Genomic DNA, 19,980 nt, shown 5'->3' on the forward strand with positions numbered 1-19,980 from the left:
AGAAAATCACAAACACAAATAACTCCTATGAGATTTTCTCCACTTCATTAAATTTTTAGTCCAAAGTGATACAAAACAATAGCATACCTCTGATTACTCAAGTCTTTGAGACTGTCCTATCTATCAAAACGAATGGTTAATACCATTCTTGACAGTAATTGTGTTTAGACTGCTCCTCTGAATAATTCTAGCAGATTGCCTGAATGACACCACTGTCTCACTATACAGTATTTTTTTTAATACACTCTTTAATGAATAAAGGTTGGACCACATGATCTTTCCAGGTCCCTTCTAATCTGCGCTATTCAACCATTCTATGATTATTGTAACATAAGGACTGAAATATGACTAAAGTCATATTTTAATAGGGAGTTGGAGCCTTTAATGAAATCTTTGTTATTTCTCACCACGTGGATCACAAAATCCCATTACTACTGGAAGTTAACGAGAAAGTACTTCACTCCTCACAGTATCTTAGTATGGATTGAAAGACCCATCTTGCACAACAGCAACATCATGCTGCAATACATCATTACACTAAAGAGAATTCTGTAGTTCTAACAGCTTGTATAGTCACAGACATTAACTCTTTCCACGCTGCTCTTCCCCTCTGGACCCTTCCAGTCAGAAAAAAATTAAGCTATTTGACATAGCACAAAAATGTTTTAGTTTTTTAGCTAGAAAATAAACAAACCTCAGCTTTGGTTAAAAGTGATATTTATTGCTTTACACAATGTGCTAGGAACATAGATCAATACTGCAAGAAGTTGACACACCCAAAGGCAGGCTTGCTGACTTTTTTTTAGGGGTGGGGATGGGTAAAGGGCAGCAGGGGACAGGACACAAGAGGAAAACTTTTTAAAATTCTAAATTTACTAAAAAAAAAAGGAAAAAAGAAAAAAAATTATTTGGGAGTCCAACTGAATAAATCATCAATACTTCATGGCATTATCATTCAACACACAGAGAAGCCTGTCAGTTTAGAACCTTTCAAATGCCATAGTACAAGACATCCCTTCTTCCAGTATCCTTCAAAGTCTTTTCCAATTTTATATTCTCCATACTTCAGGTCAATTACCATTCTGCTGCTCAACTATCTTCCATTACAAAATGAACACCAGGTAAGCAACCAGCACTCATTCAGGGAGACAGTACAGCTGAAGGACAGCTTATGTGTATTTGTATGCTAAATGTATGTGATCTAAACTTAAGAAAGCTATTCTCAAAAGAAATCGTGGTATGTGAATACAAAACTAAAACAGACCACAAATTACTTCAAAGCTTTTACTGAAGTTCTCTACCTAGCTATTATTGCTTTCCTTCGACATAAATTTAACAAATTTCAGAGTCTTATCAGATAGTGTTTTGGACAACTTTAGATATTCCCAGACACTTGAAAAAGCAAGATTTCCTTAGGAACCTATCATTAATGCAGGTGAACAAACATTATGACTGGAAGTTGAAATCTTTTGTTTATCTGAGCTTTCAATTTTCACCTCACGCAGGAAAAGACAGAGAATATTCTTTTAACAGTTCTGTTCTCTTCCAAGTCATTGATACCATCACAGAAAACTGCTCTTGTCATTACTACTGTGTTCCACAAAGAATAACAAGAGGCAGAGATTTAAGAAAACTAACACAGCAGGAGCTGATATCATATTATCCATGAAAAGCATTTACTAGTTATTTCATCCAGCAAGAAGTTTACGTTGCAGCTTCCCTTCCATCCGAGTCTGTCCTCTGAAGACTTGTCTGAGGAGACAATACAGAAGGACAATTAGATGCTGAAAGCTATTTTCCAATAGCCATCCAGATTTACGGGATAAAATTGCTACGAAGCTCCAGCCTGATGTGTATGTCTCACAATATCATAAAGCTATCTCAGACCCACCCTCTAAAAATTTCACCTTAATGAAAGTTTCTTCAAAACACTCGTGTCAGAGAGTTTAAGCTGCGGTAGGACTTTAACACCATCATTCCCTCAGGCTACTGAAAGTTACTGTGTGCTGCTGAGCTCTAACGAACACAGCAAAAGACCAGCTGACAGGGTGTGCCACACTTTCTCTATGAAGTTGTTCCAGCTAAACAGTTACTGGAGATTGTTTTAACTTGGACAAATGGATAGGCTCCTCCCTGATACAAGGCCAACAAAACTTTGCATAGTTTATATTCTCTCAGCCTCCCCACCCTTCATATGTTATTTTTTCCCTTCTTGTTAGGATATGCATAATCAGACTACAAAACCCAACTTATGTAAAAATCTTACTGCAAGTAGGCTGGAGGAAAAACACTGCCTGCTGTAAATACAGAACAATTGTTTGTGACAACATACACATGCATGCATGAGACCATGAGCTTGTTTTCATTGCTACAGCTAGAAATGTTCCTATGTTATACCAGTGAGGAAGAACTGGACACAATTAGTTCAAAATTAACCCCTTACTGTAATTCATAGGTGGCATTAGTATCTGAGCTCCTGTGGCAGCAGTTTGGATAAAACGGGGGATGCAGGCAAATCACAGCAGAAGGTCAGGCATCAGTTCTGATCTGTTCTTTTTAACTTGCCTTAAAAAGATTACTTGTAGATTAAAATCCAAACAGAACATTTTCAGAGATCAGAGCTGCATTATTCATCTTTTTCATTGTCGAGGCAACAAGAAAACCTACATTATGTTAGAGAAGTTTGATGTAATATTCTAATCAGCTTAGCAATTCCTTTCTTAAGTACTTATGTGCTGTTCTGCACTGAAAATTATTTAATTGTACAGTCTTCAGAGATCAGAAGTATGATGAAACCTTACAGGATCAGACACCTACAGCTTAGAGTACTACAAAAGGATAAGGTTTTAGTCTGACAGTCTGTAATACACCAACCACTGGACTAGCAGAAAGAGAATTTGCAGTTTTCTTTATGAGTTGATAAACCCACTAAAAGCAGGGCTACTCAGCAATTGACAGACATTTATTTCTTAAGTGCAACCGCAAGGGAACAATCCAGGTGCTTTCTGCCCAGTATGACTGAAGTTCAACGATCCATAATGCAGTGAGCCAGTGTATTATAAACACCATGCACCATGAAAACTAAGAAAACTGTCCAAAATGAATCCTACCTCAAAGCAAAACACAACGGTTTAATTGTTACGGTACAATGAAAACGGTTTCCGCCAAAGCCAGCAAACAGAGATCACTCAGGCCCAAGTCTTACATGCATGAACTTGAAGGAACATATACTGTGTAGCACATCTTCACTTCTAGCTCTGCACTTTTATCATATATAAGATAGTATCAAGCCTTGCCAAGAGCCTCACTTGGACAAAGAACAAGCAAACTACTTCCAAAGACAGCACAATATTCATTTTAACCTGGCATTAAACGTGATGCAAGATCTGCCACATTCTGGGCAAAATACTCAGTGAAATATGCTGCACTCACTTAGAAGGAAGCTAGTACTGCCAGCTCTCGAGGAATACAAACCTACCCAGCACAAGTAATTCCCACAAATGGATAAAGTACTACAGAGCCACCAATCTCTTCTGAACATGCAGGAAGGAAAAGAAACATGCAACCAAACTACTTTGTGTAAGCCATGGTAATTTTTTGATGCCTCCATGGAAAAAGCTGCAAATTCAAACTAAGAATGACCTCATTAAGCTCCCTTTATGATGAATGGGGCAACATACAGCTTCCAGTGTACAACTTCCAACATAATGCTTTACAACCAATTTGTTTTATGCATAAAAACTTATTGCATCAATATAGGCTTCATATGTATGAATATTAAACCTATCCCTTTTGATTACTGCAAAATTACGTCTGATTAAATAAACAGATCTGATACCTCACTTTGCTCATGTTTTTCTTTTCTTATTTTTCGAAGATAATCTCAATTGAGGTTTTAGAAATCTTTCCAAGGAATCCACGTGTGCATGAAGCGGAGGGAAAAACAGTTCCAAAAGTTCAATTCTGAATAAAACCGAAGGCAGCATTAGTAACAGAAGTTCCCTGGATGGATACATGATTTTACAAAACTGAAAGTGATACGCAACAGTTAACTCTTCAGCTTTATATCAACCTGCCAATTCTGTTCTGGAAAAAAAAACCACAAACCAACAACCAAACCCTAAGAAAAAAAGAGCTAAACAGCAAACACAGCTGCACACCTTCAGCTTGCAATACAGAAAATTTCCTGCATGCAAATTAGATCAAACAGTACGTTGGGGGGATGCACAAGAGCACATATACCACTCCTTCCCCACTTTAAGAAGAAAAACCCCACAGCCACTAATCTTAGATTAAGATGCTTTCAAATATGCAATCCTGGAGCTTTGCTACAGCAAGAGTCCCTCATACACAAAATTGTTGTGAAAAAGTACTGGTTACATTAAGTTGAACAACTCAGAGCCAGGAGGGATTGGAGTATCAACGTATATTGACAGTATTATCCTGAATATGATCAATAAATGTACCCGCCAAAGACGCTCATCATTTCCTCTCTTCTATTTTAAATAAATACAAAAAGATCAATAATGAAGAACAGATAGCTAATCTGGCTCCCATCAAAAAGCCACTGTTTTTTCACTTAAATGATCTGATCACTGGTGAAGCTTTTCAAAGACTCCTACATTACTTCAAATTTTTAAGTTCCTTTTATAAAATGGAATTTGGCACTTGCTATCATTAAGAACAAGTTATATTTAGACTTTTAAAACTCCTTTTGAGAACCATCGAGTTAAAAGATCAGATATGCCTGAACGAAGACAAAGTATGTTCTGATTAAAAAAGGAAACGAGGCTTGGTGAAGAACTGTATTCTGTACCATAATCACTTAACTATAAGTAGATGAAGGCAAATACATTTTGACAGTTTAATATGAGCACTGCACCCAAAACATCAACAGCGTCGCAAATTCACTGAGCTGTGATGCAACAGGGAAACTTGTCTTGTGACAAGCATTACCCTTGTCAGTGCTGCCAGTTTTCCAAGCCACTACACAAGATAAGCCTGAGCACAGCCGTATTATTACAATCAACCTGTGTTACTGGGAACAACTGCTTCCACAGCTTCCACAAGCCCCGAAGCTAAGCAGACGAGATTAGATAGAAACTTCATACACATGTATACATTTAAAATATGTTTATTTAGACACACACAGTACACACTACATGAATGTAACTATGTTAAGCAACAATTCTGGAAACATCAGTGCTCTCCTTTACCCAATTTCGTGGTCAATCCAGAGCGTTGAATATAGGTCATAAAGCACACAGCAAGGGGAGGTAGACATTCATTTGCCCTACAGGTACATGAATGATTAAACTTTCATCTTAAAGAAGCGTTTATCAAGATATAAGACAGTAACGGCTACAAACTTTGCCCTTGGAAGAAGGAAGAGAAGTTTGCTTGCTTTTTTCCCTGTTCTGGCTTATGAAAAAAAAAATCTGTATTTTCGCCATGAAACACAGTACAAAACTTATATGATTGTTGTCATTTAAAAAAAAACCTAAACCAAATACACCAAAAACCCTAGCTAACACTTGAAGCCAGAGAAACACATACACACAGCGTTGGACACTCTCAGTAGGGAAGACTAGGTCTGAAATATCTCTTGGACTTTATTTACTTTTTATTTCTCTTAGAATAGAAGACATCAAGGTTGTAACAGGCCTCAGATTCACTCCAGAAAAATGTTAATGATAATATTATACCTCTGCATAAATAAACCTAAATTTCATTATTGTCAAAATAACTTAATAACATTTAAATAGCTTAGAAAGTTTAAATATGATGATTTTATTTTTTTTTAGCTAGCTATTTTGAAAGAAGGAAAAGCAGAGTAAATGTCAGATAATTCCTCCAAACTCCTGTGATGGTTAATCAAAGTTAAAAGAAACCCTAGTAAAGACAAGGTAAGCGTACTGAAGACAGCTGTTTGCTTAAATCCTATTACTTTTAGAAAGCTTTTTAACACCACTCAGACTGACTTCTGAAGCAATGTTAATAAGAGAAAAAGAGGTATCCATCCATGAAAGGTCATAATAATTCTTGCATATTTGACGATTAGAACATTTTTTTCCAATGCAGAATTTACATTATGCAGAAACTGCCTTTATAGTAATCCTTGGGGTAGGAAGTATAGGTGGGTTCTTTGCACAGCATTTAATGAAATTTTTGAATTTGGTATCATCATTAGAAATAACTTTGCTAAGCAATAAATATAAGCATCAGCCTAAAACACATTCATTGGTAAAAAAAAAATAGAGCAACTTGCCATGTGTACAATCCTAAGAAGGCATTATCTCATTCGGAAGTAGAAACAATAAGCATTGTAATGATCAAATATTTTTTTTCTAAATTAATGGAGCAAAGTGTAAAAGAAAGTGGAATAAGCCTATTCTACCCTCCAAATATTGTAAGCTTCACGGCAAAACCATACCTATCGAAAAGGACACAGTTCTTGACGCTTTTTAACGCTTGCCACAGCCTCCTGACTCACTTCAAGGAATTCTCACACACTCCCTTAAATTCTACTGAAGGGCTTAGGTATTGCAGCTTGTTTCTGGAAAGCTTCTCCAGTAAATGAACTATTTCCCCAGATGAGGCAAACATTTTTTAGACTGAACCACAGCTAGAAGAACTAAAATTAAGTATTTGAATGTCTTCTACAAACTCCAATTACAAACTAATTGGTAATTACTATAAGTAATATACAGACAGTGTACTGTACATACCCAGAAAATTGTTTCCCAGATAGTCTAATCCGAAAATGCTAACAAAAAAATGGAAATGTGGAAACAAGATACAGCATATATGGAATGGTATATAAAAGCTGACAACATTTGTGTATATTTAGTTATTTTCTAGTGGTAAAACAATTACTGTATGAAGACTGAATAAAAAGGATTTTATATTATTACATTTTCACGGGTATATAGCTATTAAAATGTATCTAGCAGCAGAATGGGGAAAATAATAATCAGTAGCTTATTTATCACAAAATAGCAGTATTATTGATTCTTCCCCTCCTGTCTCTGTGATGCGGAAAAATTAACACATTTGCACCTGTTCCGCTGCATAAACACTGGTAAAAAGCATCAGTGAGCTGCTACAATCAGTTCACTATATACACGTATGAACATCAGTGGAGGCACTAGGAAGGCAGCTACAGGCATCAGTCCACAGAACTCCAGGAATAAAGATGATGAAGTTGCCATTAAACTAATGTGTGGAAACCACAGAATGTTAGATCAGTTTAACTCTACCCACGCTACCAAACTGTATCACTTTGTCAAAATGAATGCAAAATTTGCACAAAATCTGTGTAGGGTAGATTTCTGAGTAACTAGAAGCAAAAATAGCCACTGACTCTGCAAAAAAGAGAAGGTTTTAGACGGATGAGTAGCCAGCTGAAGACAGTCTTCAGTGCAACTGTGCTTTGACATTAAAAAAAAGCCAATAAAGAAGGAACAGTACATTTATTTTCTACATTTTCTGCATTGCAGATTCCCATCCATCGAATTCTGGAAGAGTTTTGCCATTGGCCATCAGAAAGTTATCGGGTATCTTCAGATAAAACACAAGTGTTAGGCAGAGAAGTGGTGATGGCAGACACACATTTTAAATTGATGGTTAGTACTCAAGGAACTCACTAGACACATAGGAATATTTAACATCCCTCTTCTCTGAGGGAAAGAATATAAGCCTTTACATTAAAGCCACCAGTGTAGCCCTTACACTGAGTACAGGTACCAGAAATATTTCCCCTTATTGAACCTACCAGACTAGACTATCCCAGATCTCCTGCCTTCTATGCTAGTCTGGTTCTGTGCAGCTAAGTTGTCTTCACACAGCTGTCCAGGCCAGAGCTTGCAGAAGACTGGACCACCATCCGGTTTCCATGTTCTTCTGAGCTGACTGAATCTCTCATGTCAAAAATCATGTTCTATTTTGCATAAATAATTAAACATTCAGCTGAGAGTCTGACATCTAAGTAGAGTATTCACTTAAGAGTCTAACCCATGTCTGACTATAAATACTGAAGTATCATTCTCACTTCCTAATATAACAATCAAACAGACGGGAAATGTTGTCCCCTACAATATGCAGTAATACCTCAGAACACCCTGTGAGGAGGTGATTACAGCATTCTCCTGAAAAATCAATGGAAAATAAAGTTTAGTTTGGTTTCTTGTGTCCTGAGAAGGAACTGTGAGATCCTCTGCACTATAAACTACCGAAAATGGGATGTTTACTTCAACAAGACAAAATAGAAAATAAATTAGGAGATTGTCACAAATCAAAACTCAAATGGAAGATGAGAAAGGGAAAACTGAATTATTTTGATATGAAGCTTCTTCTCACCACTTTCCAATTTTCAGTTCAGCTACCATGCTGAAAACTCAATTGCATTTAGTCTGCCCTTGAACTCCGCATGAAATGATGGCCAGTTTCTGGCAGTCATGTCAAATGACCTTCAAAGGAGCAAGAGTTACAGGTCACTCCCAGGTAACAGTCTAATCCATGAGCAGCCGTTATGGGAGGAACAACAAATCCATATTTGGAGAAACAACTATACAGTACCATTGGCTCTAGTGGCAAAAAACAGAATGCAAAGCTTATGTTAGAAATGGTTAGATATCCGTTGAAGTAAGTGTGCCATAAAAGCACAAACAAGGATTTCACAGATCTACTTATGCTAATAAGGCTAGCCTCTGCCCCTCTGTGTGCTTCGAAACAAAACCTTCTGGGCTAACTGCAAATAGCTTTCTAAGCTATTTACTGCCTGTCTTTTGAAAAGGTCTGTGACATGGTAAATAAAGTTAAATCTTAAAGAAGGGAGAAAAAAACAACACACTCTCCCCCTGCTTGTGCATCTTATTTTTGTACGTTATTTCTTGTGATTCCTTTGCAATTACTTTTGGCTCTTCTAGAACTATTCTTGATAAGATTATACTTTCGCATAGAAGTCATCCAAAAAAAAACCTGGAAATGATGATATGTTAATAACACTATTGAAGTTGTAACCACAAGGGGAAGAAGTTCCACTCCTAGTTTTAAATAACTTCAGCTTTACTGTCATATACCAAGCTTTTCAGCAGAAGGGCCAGAAAGAGCAATGCAGCTAAGCCAAGAGTGTTATGACACATAGGAATTCAGGTTCAAAAGGAACCATCTGGTTTATTCAGTTCACTGCAACTGGAATAGATTAAGCCCTGAAAGGTCAGTGCCACATCCATATGTACAAACCGGAACACTTCAAATGCACTATAACAAACTAAAAACCTTTTTAAATATTAGAACTTACTTTAAAAACATAACGATAGGGTGTCAAAGGAAATAACACACAGGAATGTGTAGAAGCAAATGGAGAAGATCAATGTTCTATATTTCTCAAGTGACCTTTGAAGTATTTTATACTAAATTCAGATCTCTAAATAAGGCTAAGAACTATTTTAAAAAATTGTGTTTCAATTATATAAGACAATGATGACAAATTAAAACTTAGATCTGATACACTAACTGTCACTAGGTCTGCTAGTGTGGAGGAGGTGATAAATATCCACTTTCAGCTCTGAATTTCTTGTCTTTTCTCTGTGTTAAATCCTCTAACATTAAAAAAATAATTAAAAAAAATTCTCATTTTTCTTCTTCTCTGTTCTGCCTACAGCCAACCCATCTCTGCGTTTCCCATCTGTCCACTCTTTTCTTGCTATTCTTCAATTAAATAACTCTCAAAGGACCCCTCTGGCTCTACTTGCCAGTCTACCTTGGTAAGCCTCACCACTACAGCAGGCTAGAAGGTCACAGGTAACACGGCTGCTCAGTCTCCTATGGTCCTGCAAGCAGTCTTGCTACAGCCTTCTTACCTTAAATTGTCTCCAGTTTCAGATGACAAACTTTAGGTATACCTTTTTGGAGCATTAATGAGTATGTTCTTGTAACTATTTCACTATTTAGTTATTTCACTCTGAAATAAAAAAATCCAGTACGTTCTTCAAACACAAATGTTAAGTAAGAATCTCCCTTACTCTCCCATCTTGCTCTGTTCGGTATTTGATTCTTTTAATGCTTCATTATTCCAACACTCTGAGGCCTAAGGGCATTCTCCCAAGTGAGCATTTCTATCCACGCTTACAAAAATGCAGGTAGGCAACAAGTACAATCCAATGTATTTTCAATTTAACACAAAGGAAAAAAATTTCACTGATTACAGCAATTCATGCAATTTGTCAGTTACAAACAGAGCAGTAAATAAAAGTATCTATCAGAATGGCTGATGTTTAATTTCTTGTACCCCATCCTGAATGAAACTACAACAGAATATCTTATATCCCCAAATATCTATAAGTCCCTTAACACGTGAGTTTCTGTGTGTATTTTCTTTGAAAATTTCAGTTCTAAACAGTACATTCTGAAGTTCCTTTTAGCAAAGGGCAAACTGAAGTCCAAGGAAACTAAGAACACATCGATATTCGAGTCACTACATTTACTGAAACCAGAGCAAACTTGGTAAAATGGGATGAGTGAAAGGCCAATAAAGGTGTTTCCAAGATAGATGTTGCAACACAGTGTTAAAGTATCTGTGGCTTGAAATTGAAACTAGAATCCACAGGTAGTCACAGTCATGTCTCATTCATTATACCGAATCACAGAAAAATTGAAGGTCACGAAGTATATTCTGTTATTCCAAGATATAGTTCATCTTAGACCATTTGAGAACACAACTAAAATGCCATCCCCACATTAACTAACCCTTACTAGAAGAATTTTTTTTCTTTATTTGTAATATAACTTCTTGCTGCAACTAAAATCATTATTACTCCATAGCCATCAGGAACAGCAGAACCCATCATTTATCCTGTTCACAGTTTCTGTTAACAACTGTGGCAGAAACAGTGGTTCCCTACCCTTTAGGTTTGTGTCATTGATTATTCCTGACTAAATGACTAATTGCATTTGAACCACTTGATGTACTTGAACTGCATCATCATTCTGATCAGACTGTTTGGAACTCCAGTATTGCCCTGAAACATAAACACTGCGAGGCAGTTCTCCCCCTAGTCTTTTTGTTGTCTATTGAAATTACCAATCATATTGTATGTTCCGTAACATAAACTATAAATGTATATAAAATGACTGGTCTCCCTTCTCTGCAAAACTTCACTAACACTGAGCCACACATAAGGTCTCTCCCAAAACAATTGTGCAGCTTTTTGATGCCCACCATACAGTAATTTTATTTAGATCCTGAATGCTTCTCCTTGTCATAAGTGAGAAACTTTGTAGAAGCCAGGACATCTGCTGTTTCATCCTTACTCATAATGCAGAAAGACATTAGATGCATCTAAGATCATTCAATCTCTTAAAATGCATGTTGGCTGGGCGTAGGGGAGGGCTACGTTTCCCATAATGGCCATTAAAAAAAAAAGATAAGTCTACTGAACAGTTGGCCTACAGAAAATTACAAGCACAGACCACGCCTCTAACCTTTCCTCATGAACACGTGTATCAAACACCTGGATATTCCAAAACTGACTGTACAGCTTTAGAATGGGATTATTCTTTAAAGAAAGATGACTTAAAAAAATTGGACTGACACTTCAAAAATTTGTCTGCCAAAGGAAGAAGCTTTGCTTCAGAAGGTTAGTAATTTCAACACTTCTCTAAAAGATGGGAGAGCTAGATTGTTTCCTCTGCAACCTGAAAAGATTGAAACCTGCAATCCATACATCCAAAAAGACTACCCCAACCAAAAGTCTTGAGAACAGCCTCAGGAAATCAGTTCTTAAATCCTTCCTTGAGGCTCTGCATATGTGGAGAATACCAAGCAGAATACTCAGCTGAAAATGAGTTCTGTCTCACTATCCTCAGTATATGTGTACATATACTCTGCAGCTTATATTTTAACATAAGGATTAGTACATATGCATACAAACAACATTTTTTTCAATAACATGGAATAAACATACATTGTGTCCACGCATGTGAGGTCTTATACCAGTATTTGTTATCAGGGTTTACTTCCTATGTTTTGAAAGGTTTCAGTGGAAAAAAAATTCAGTCATAGAATTAGAGAATGGTTTAGGTTGGAAGGGACCTTAAAGATTATCCAGTTCTAACCCCCTGCCATGGGCAGGGACATCTTCCAATAGATCAGGCCGCTCAAGTCCCCATCCAACCTGGCCTTGGACACCTCTAAGGATACACTACTCTGGGCAACCTGTTCCAGCGCTTCACCCTCACAGTAAAAATTTCTTCCTCATTTCTAATCAAAATCTACTCTATTTTAGCTTAAAACCATTACCCCTCATCCTATGAATACAGTGCTTGAAAAACAGCCCCTTCACAGAATTTCCTGAAACACTATCTTTAATTTAGTTCAAAAATAATTGCTGCCTTCTGAGATTTACAGTGCACTTCTTGCTCTTCCATGTGGGTGGCAGAAATGCGTAGTCCAAGGGTAATCAAAAGAGACTTTCAGGGCCTTGGAGTGGTCGGAAAGGGAATCGAACACAGGACGTTTTTGCCTCTATCCTTCCAGCTGCAGGTAGCAACATTGGAAGAAACGTATTGACACAGTCATGGTTCTGTGGCTGATGTCACCATCACAGTTTGGATTTTTTTGATAATGGGATGGCCTACGTGGCATCAGGCTTGCTGTCAGAAGACATTGAGTGGGTCCAGAGGAGGGTTACAAAATGATCAGAGGGACCAAACACTTCTTCTATAGGAAAGGCTGAGAGAGTTGGGGTTGTTCAGCCTGGAGGGGAGAAGGCTCTGTGTAGTTAAAAGTACTCAGAGTACTTAAAGTCAGGGGCTTATAAGAAAGATGGGTTGAGACTTCTTAGTAGGGCATGTTGCAACAGGACAAAGGGTAATTGTTTTAAACTAAAAGAGGGTAGATTTAGACTAGATAAAACACAGAAAATATTTATAACATACAGTTCATCCCTCCAGAAACCATCTTAATAAGCAAAGACTGTTACCAAATATTCTGTTTATATTTTATGGCTACGTTGTGAAAAAATACCCAATTTTTAAAAACTATGAAACCACCTGCTCAATTTATTATATGGTATAAATATGGATAGCCTTGAGTGTGTGGTTTCTCATGATACAAGCTCCATACTTCTCTGGTTACATCAAAAGTTTGAGTCCCAAAACTCCTTATGGCTAGAGACAACATCTAATCAGTTAACCAAAGGTAAACCAAAACACATAACTGGATGTAAAAATCATTAAACTTACCTGATAGACAGATGTATGTTAAATATTCACCCTGACCCCCAGTAGCTAGGAAAGGAATCTTTTTTTTTGTTCTTCTTTTCACTTGGACAGCTCCCAGCATCCTCTCATCATGTGGGGCAAAAATTTGTTTGCTGATTGCAGATTTGGCATTCATTATAGATCACAGATACAGTACACTGCTGCTCTCTAAAAATAAATAAATAAATAAATAAAAACATGTATTAGAAACTCCTAAGTTACGTGAAAGTACCATTAGCAGCTCTAACCTTCCAACAAAGATTGTAATGATCCAAATAATTTAAAAGACAATTTCATGCACTCAGAGGCATAATTTTCAAAGTATCTAAGAGTTTTCACTTAAGCTGTTCTCCATGCTCCTTAATTTTCCTTAAACTAGCTTAGCTTATTTTGGGCAGAAACTGTCCACACTAGCACTTCAGTATGATGCAAAAACTTCTCAGAGGGATGCTCCGCAACTCTATGCTGCTTACATTAATTGCCTTTCTGGTGACTGGAGGGATGGCTCATCTGTCCCACACAGACAAGGAAATCACTGCAGGAGTTTAGGGAAGGAACACTGTGGTTGAGTTCATCAGCATCCACTCCAAGGTTGGTTGTGCTGCCAGACAAGTCATCTTCACAGAAGATACAGAAAGCTTCAGACTCAGTGAGACTGTTCCCTCAGGAGCACTGCTCTTGGTGACAGTGCTTGATCAAGCAGCTCCTGCACATCTTGCAGCTTTAGCACCTCATCCCCTCAACTCCTCTGTAATTACCAACTGGGCAACTGCAAAGAAAGCGTCAGAGAAACCACTGGGATTCATGCAGATGAAGCCACACCACCTCTTTTCTGCTAAGTAAATTTGACCCAGGTCAGTGTGTTTCATAAGACAACAGCACAGTGAACTTAGAAGAAACATTTGGAGACAAAAATCATAAATGTAGAGAACATAGTGGGAGAAGGAGGGAAGCTGCTGATTTAGGTGTGTCCAGCAAAAGAAAGTTCCATCTGATCACACCTTACAGAGGAGCCTAAAGGAGAGAGAACTCATTTACAGAGGGGCTATTAACAGACTCTTTATCTAGACAGAACCACTCCAATTAGTTCTGCACTCAAACCTGTTAATAAGTATATAGATCCCACTGATAGAGACTACTAAATGCCCCTTTTAATTGTTCAAACACAATGATTCACCACTATACATACATTAAACTTCACATCTCCATATTATTACGACTTTCAAGCCCGCAGACCTTTTTTGGCATCCTTAGCTCCTCAGTTCTCAACTACTGAAGCTAGAAATTCTGACTGGAGGACCATTGCACACTTGCCACAATGCAACTAACAGAAAACAGATAAATTCAAGTCAAATTAATTATAAAAACAAGAGTCGTACATCCATATGCATACTCTCAAAGTAATTGTCTTAACACTTTCAGTCTCAACATTTCATTGGCCCTTGTCTATAATATTCCTTTATCTTAAAAAAATACAAGAAAGCTATATTCATAGAGGTATGAGAGAGCACAAATTAGCCCAAATCAAATTCACCCATTTATTTTAGGACAGAAAGAGAATCCTTTGCCAAACTAATCTGTAATAATGTATCTCAGTTAACCAGTACCGAGTTCTGACAAGTTTTAACATGAAGTTATTTTATATGCACCTTTACAAAAATCAATTCCATCTAAAAAATGGCCCCATCAAAGCAAAAATCCAGACCAATTTCAAACGAAGAATGAATGCGTAGCTCCTGAAAAAAACTCATTTCATAACTCCTGCCATCTAAGTCACCTATCCTTCAACAACAAGTATATCAACATGAAAAAAGAATCAAGAATAAAATTACTTGCTAGTTACTCGAAAAAGATTGTTTTCACATTCATGTTCATTATACCACAATTTTCTCCTCTTCTGTGTTATGAAAACATTTACAGTATATCTTATACCACCATGTGAGTGGCTGGCGGTTTATGACTAGATGTTTTGGATTTTAGTTTGGTTTTAGTTGTTTTTTTTTTTCCAAGGCCACTGTCAATGACTATGAGTTACATCACACAGACCTCCTTCTGACTGAGATAAAAACTGATAATCTTTGCAAAAACACCTTCATTCTCAGACCTTCATGCGCTTAAAGAATTTTCAATCCATAGCTTATTGGGAAAACATACAAATGCTGTCAAGTAAAAAAAAAAAAACAACATTCAACTTGCAGCCAACTAAAAAAAGTGTTTTTCAGCTTGTACCAACCTGATGTTGTTAATTCTGCAACTGAGTTATTAAACAGATGTTGTGAGACACGTTTCTCAGCTTCACATGCTGCAAAATCAAGTGTGCTATAACCAGTGATGCCAGAGCTTCCTGGATTAGGAAAGGATATGTTTTGCCTACCTATAATTGGCTGTACCAAAAAATATTATTGGTTTATAGCTTTAAAACTTTCATATAGTACTTCAAGATTTACTTTAAGGATATTACAAGCAATAGGTCTCGCTGTATATAGTTGCATTTGATAAGACTCTGCTGAACAGGAGGCAAGCCAAACAAGAGACCCTATCCAAACCCTATTTCCTCGATTTCCCAAATAATTTTGCTTCCTATGTGCACTGCAAGTTATAGGATGAAACTAGAATGACCGTCATATAGACAATAACCCAAAATGCATCAATCTCCTAATGCAATATCCCAAAACAGTTTCAATCCTTTTCAATAGAGACACATAAGACATGACAGAGAACAATAAAATATCATAGTTTATTGCTGCATGCTGTTATTTGCTTTGGGATTAAGACGGTTGTAGAGACATGCACCAGAAGTTGTGCACAGAAAGATACTGTAAACACCAAATGCTGTAACTGGAACCTCCAAATAAGGTATGTGCCCACTGCCTAGGAGGTTGTGATCATTCTGTTCCAAATACTCGGTTCACAACAGCTTCAGATGCCAGAATCAACCAATTAATCTAACAGTGTTACTTGATATGATGGCTAAATGTGATGTGGAAACTGACACTGGCACAAACAATAAAAGCCTATTTATTTAAAAAAGAGAACAACTAACTGTGTCTGTGTGCAAACAGACTTCCTAACTCTACCGACAGCTCAATCTTGGAGGCAATTGTTTTTCATAAGTCAAAATAATCAGCAGCTGGGTTTAAACAAGCTACATTCTTCGTCTTTACTGATCGATCTATGGGAGTCGATAATCCTTGTAGGTCCCTTTTCAAATTGAGATATTCTATGATTCTAAGAAAAGCAAAGATTTCATTAAATCTTAAGTAAAACATTCAAGCACTCTTTCTCAAAAGCAGGCATAATGTAATCTTTTTATTAGTCTTACTAAAAAATGTGGCAGACTTGCTCAAGAAAAATGAATAAGTCTCATTTTTTCCCATTCTCCAACAAAAAAACCCACCTGTTTTAATCTTAAAAAAAAAAGATGCTGGTGGTACAAGCAAAACCTAATGTAATAAATGCATATTTCCTTACACAGTAATGTTTGTTCTTGGCACAGATTCCAGCCAAATTCAAACCACCAGCAGTTTCCATTCACAGCCCACATGAATTCACATATTTTGGAATGCAAACAGTTTCCCCCATACTTAAATATAAAATGGCTTAAAAGTTGAAACATTTATTTCAGGAAGATCTCTGAGCACTCTGAGACAGTGCCTTACTGTTTACATTTATCCCTCTGTGGCAAGAGTGAGTTAAAAATTTCAGTAAATGTAAGAATCGTTAAAGAGAGCCTTCATTTCCTTCCTCGCACGTTTTCATTGTTCCATGTACTGAATTATGCTCAAATTATTATAATGATGCTTTTGGCTGAACAAAAAAAATTCCATTTTCCTCCTACAGTTCTTCACTCCAGCTATCAGTGTTGTGGAAGAGGATGTCAACATTTACACTGTCCCTCCAGTGCTCAACAGACACACCCAGGAGGGAAAGATTCCTGTGCAGATTTGAACTACTGCCTGTAATACGCTGCCAATTTGCATCTCCTCAGATCTTTCTCTGCTGCAATTCTTCTCTACGATGCTTTCTAGCACTAAAACCTTCTCTAGGAAGAGCTGACCATTCCTATATATATGTGTGTGAGGGGACAGGAATTCAAGGTAATTTCTAAAAAAGACATTAAATGAAAACAAGATAATGCCTTCATAGATTCCACACATTCAGTTACAAAAAATCTGAACTGTTTTCTGGTCAGACAGAATATCAGACTGTTCCTGGGCAGAGAGCCAGCAAGCGGCTGAGTTATCTTTACATCCAGATGTTTTGCAGGACCACATAAGTAAGTGGAACACGAGAGATGGAAAAATACAAATCACCTTAACCTTGTTTTTAGCCAAGATGTGGTTTGGTTAGTGGGATTTAATGGTGTCCCAGAACTATTTAGTGACCCCTTAAAGCACTCTGGTTTGAATGATCTATGAATCTCTAAAGATTCCAAGAACAGGCAAAAGGAATGGGAACCATACTCTGTGGCCTAAGAACATGTGAAGGTTTCAGTCAAGAAAAAAAAAAAAAAAAGGAAGGGCAAAACGCACAGTTAAAGTCAGACAGAAGCAGTGTCTAAATATTGATATTTGACTTTTTTTTTTTCCATCTGAGGCAAGCAGCCTGAGGCCTTGAGCAATTCCTACAACCTGTCATCCCAAATGAAGGTGACGCGAGTTCTGTGCAAGTTGTACAGACCTATGGATCTAAAAGAGATCACATGCATCAAAAGCTCTGAATGGAATATGTATTTATAAAGAAAAGATAAAAAAGAGGTGCAGAACAAAAAAAAAGGTATTTTTGAGTTTACATCATCCAATGCCTCAATCTGGCAGATCATACACAATCCTTTTAAGAAATGAACAAAGTTCACCTAGAAGTTTTGTTTATTTCCCTCCATCCACCCTCAAACCCCCCAAACACCTACTTACAGTGACAGATTATCAGGAACAGCACAGAAATCCCACAAGTGGGTAAACAGAACTAGTGCCACTTTTGTGTAGAAGACAGAGCAGCCGTTGCACTCTGCTCTAGAAAGGCACACAGAGGATCCTGGTAACCAATATCCTTAATTCCTCAAGCCAGATAGTACCCAAAGCAAAAGATGCAACACCACTTGCATCTTCTGAGACTCTGTGCCCTCAAACCTACCCCATAAGGTAGGGAAGATTAAGTAGGTGGTGGTACAAGCAGGCACCAAAGAGGCATACTGATGGATGTGTTACTGTCTACTCCGGGTCAAACCATTTTTTCTTGTTTTGACAAGAAAATATCAATTCCAGACCTAGCAGCTAATGTTCTAGTAAACAGTATGGTGGGTCTCAGCTAAACTTTGCTCACAAGAGGATGTTAACTCTGAAACAAACCCACAGTATCCCAAGCTGGAAAAATCCAACTCTAAGGAGACTTATATTACTTCTGTACTGAAATTCTGTGTGTAAACGGCTGCAGACAGTTAGCAGAATGTTTTAAACAAGCATGGAAAGGCATCTCGGTACTGGGAGGTACAGCCCTATCAGGGCCTCTCTGAGTGAAGAGCAACAGCGGGGCGGGACACATAGAGGATCTCATTAGAAGAGTCCCCAAATTTGGAAGTTATTACTGTTAGAGAACATATGAATTTGAAAGCAACAATGGACAATGCCACATTAAGTAGCACCACACAAACAGCAAAACTGTTTACCGAAAGGCAACTGAAAATTGAAACAGGAATATTTTGACCCTCAGAGATTCACAGAGAAACTCAGGAACTGCCAGATGTTAAAGCAAAGCCCCAGAGAGATCACATGTGCATTTGTGAAAAGTTGTGTTTATTACTTCAGGATACTGGGAGACTCATAGCAGTAAAAGCTACTACTACTGCATAGCAACACTGAGCATCATAGTTTTAAGAGGTCAGCTTAATTCTCACAATCTTTTAGATATTTTTAGATGTTAAGATCAGCTATTACATCTATCCTTGGAGTTCTGTTTGCAGGCTGAACTATCACAGTTTTTGTCATTCCTCACAGATTTCTTGTTCCCGGACACCTCATCCCTCTAGACCCTTTCCCATTGGCCTATACCTTCTCTGAAATGTAGTCCTCAAATATAGACTCACAGCCTCATTTATGGCACCAGCATCAACTGGAAGAACTACTTGGTTGATCACTAGAACAGGCTCACCAGGGAAGTGGTTTTGGATTTCAAGGAGTGTATGGATGACACTTTTTGTCACAATTTAGTCTTAGGCAGTCGTGCAATGAACAGAGTTGAGCTCAATGATCCTTATAGGTCCCCTCCAACTCAAGATATTCTATGAACCCACGATGCTTTATAGACTCAGTGCTCACTCCTCCTTATACAGCTACTGGATCTTTTCCAACTGGTCTTTCGCTGACAAGAGCTTTAGTTCAACCACTCTTTGACATCTGAGTAAATAATTATTCCAAATAGACAGGGGATTTTTGTACTTACTACTTTCAGGCTCTCTCTACAATATTGTAAAATTATTTTTGAATTCTAATGCTGTCTTTCAACACTTGCAGGTCTCTAGATCAATACCCACCAAAAGTCAGGATGTACATTCTGTATGTCATCACTTCAGTCAGTTAAAATTGTTAGAGACGTAACACAGTCTCCCTTCACTCCTCCAAGTAGAACCAGGAAGATATCAGGTCCCTTGAACACACCTCCACAAACACTTCTGTGTTCCTGCATCTTAAGCTACTTCCATGTAAACAACTTCCTTAGTTC

At 37.5% G+C, this 19,980-nt stretch overlaps 1 protein-coding gene across 6 annotated transcripts in view; it reads right to left on the bottom strand.

The window, feature by feature from the left end:
- STXBP6 (syntaxin binding protein 6) overlaps nt 1–19,980 on the bottom strand; it is a 110,547-nt gene that overhangs the window by 57,645 nt on the left and 32,922 nt on the right. For 3 of the 6 annotated variants that reach the window (XM_054068703.1, XM_054068705.1, XM_054068701.1), the window contains exon 2: nt 13,246–13,431. The exons of 1 other annotated variant lie outside the window; for it this stretch is intronic. In XM_054068703.1, the coding sequence (XP_053924678.1) occupies nt 13,246–13,399 (154 nt within the window). In that variant the 5' untranslated portion in view covers nt 13,400–13,431. Of the gene's footprint in view, nt 1–13,245; nt 13,432–13,736; nt 13,907–19,980 lie in introns of those variants that run through there. 2 more of the 6 variants (XM_054068704.1, XM_054068707.1) reach the window with 2 other exon arrangements.

Source organism: Cuculus canorus, chromosome 5 (assembly GCF_017976375.1).
Source record: "Cuculus canorus isolate bCucCan1 chromosome 5, bCucCan1.pri, whole genome shotgun sequence".
Taxonomy (NCBI): domain Eukaryota; kingdom Metazoa; phylum Chordata; class Aves; order Cuculiformes; family Cuculidae; genus Cuculus; species Cuculus canorus.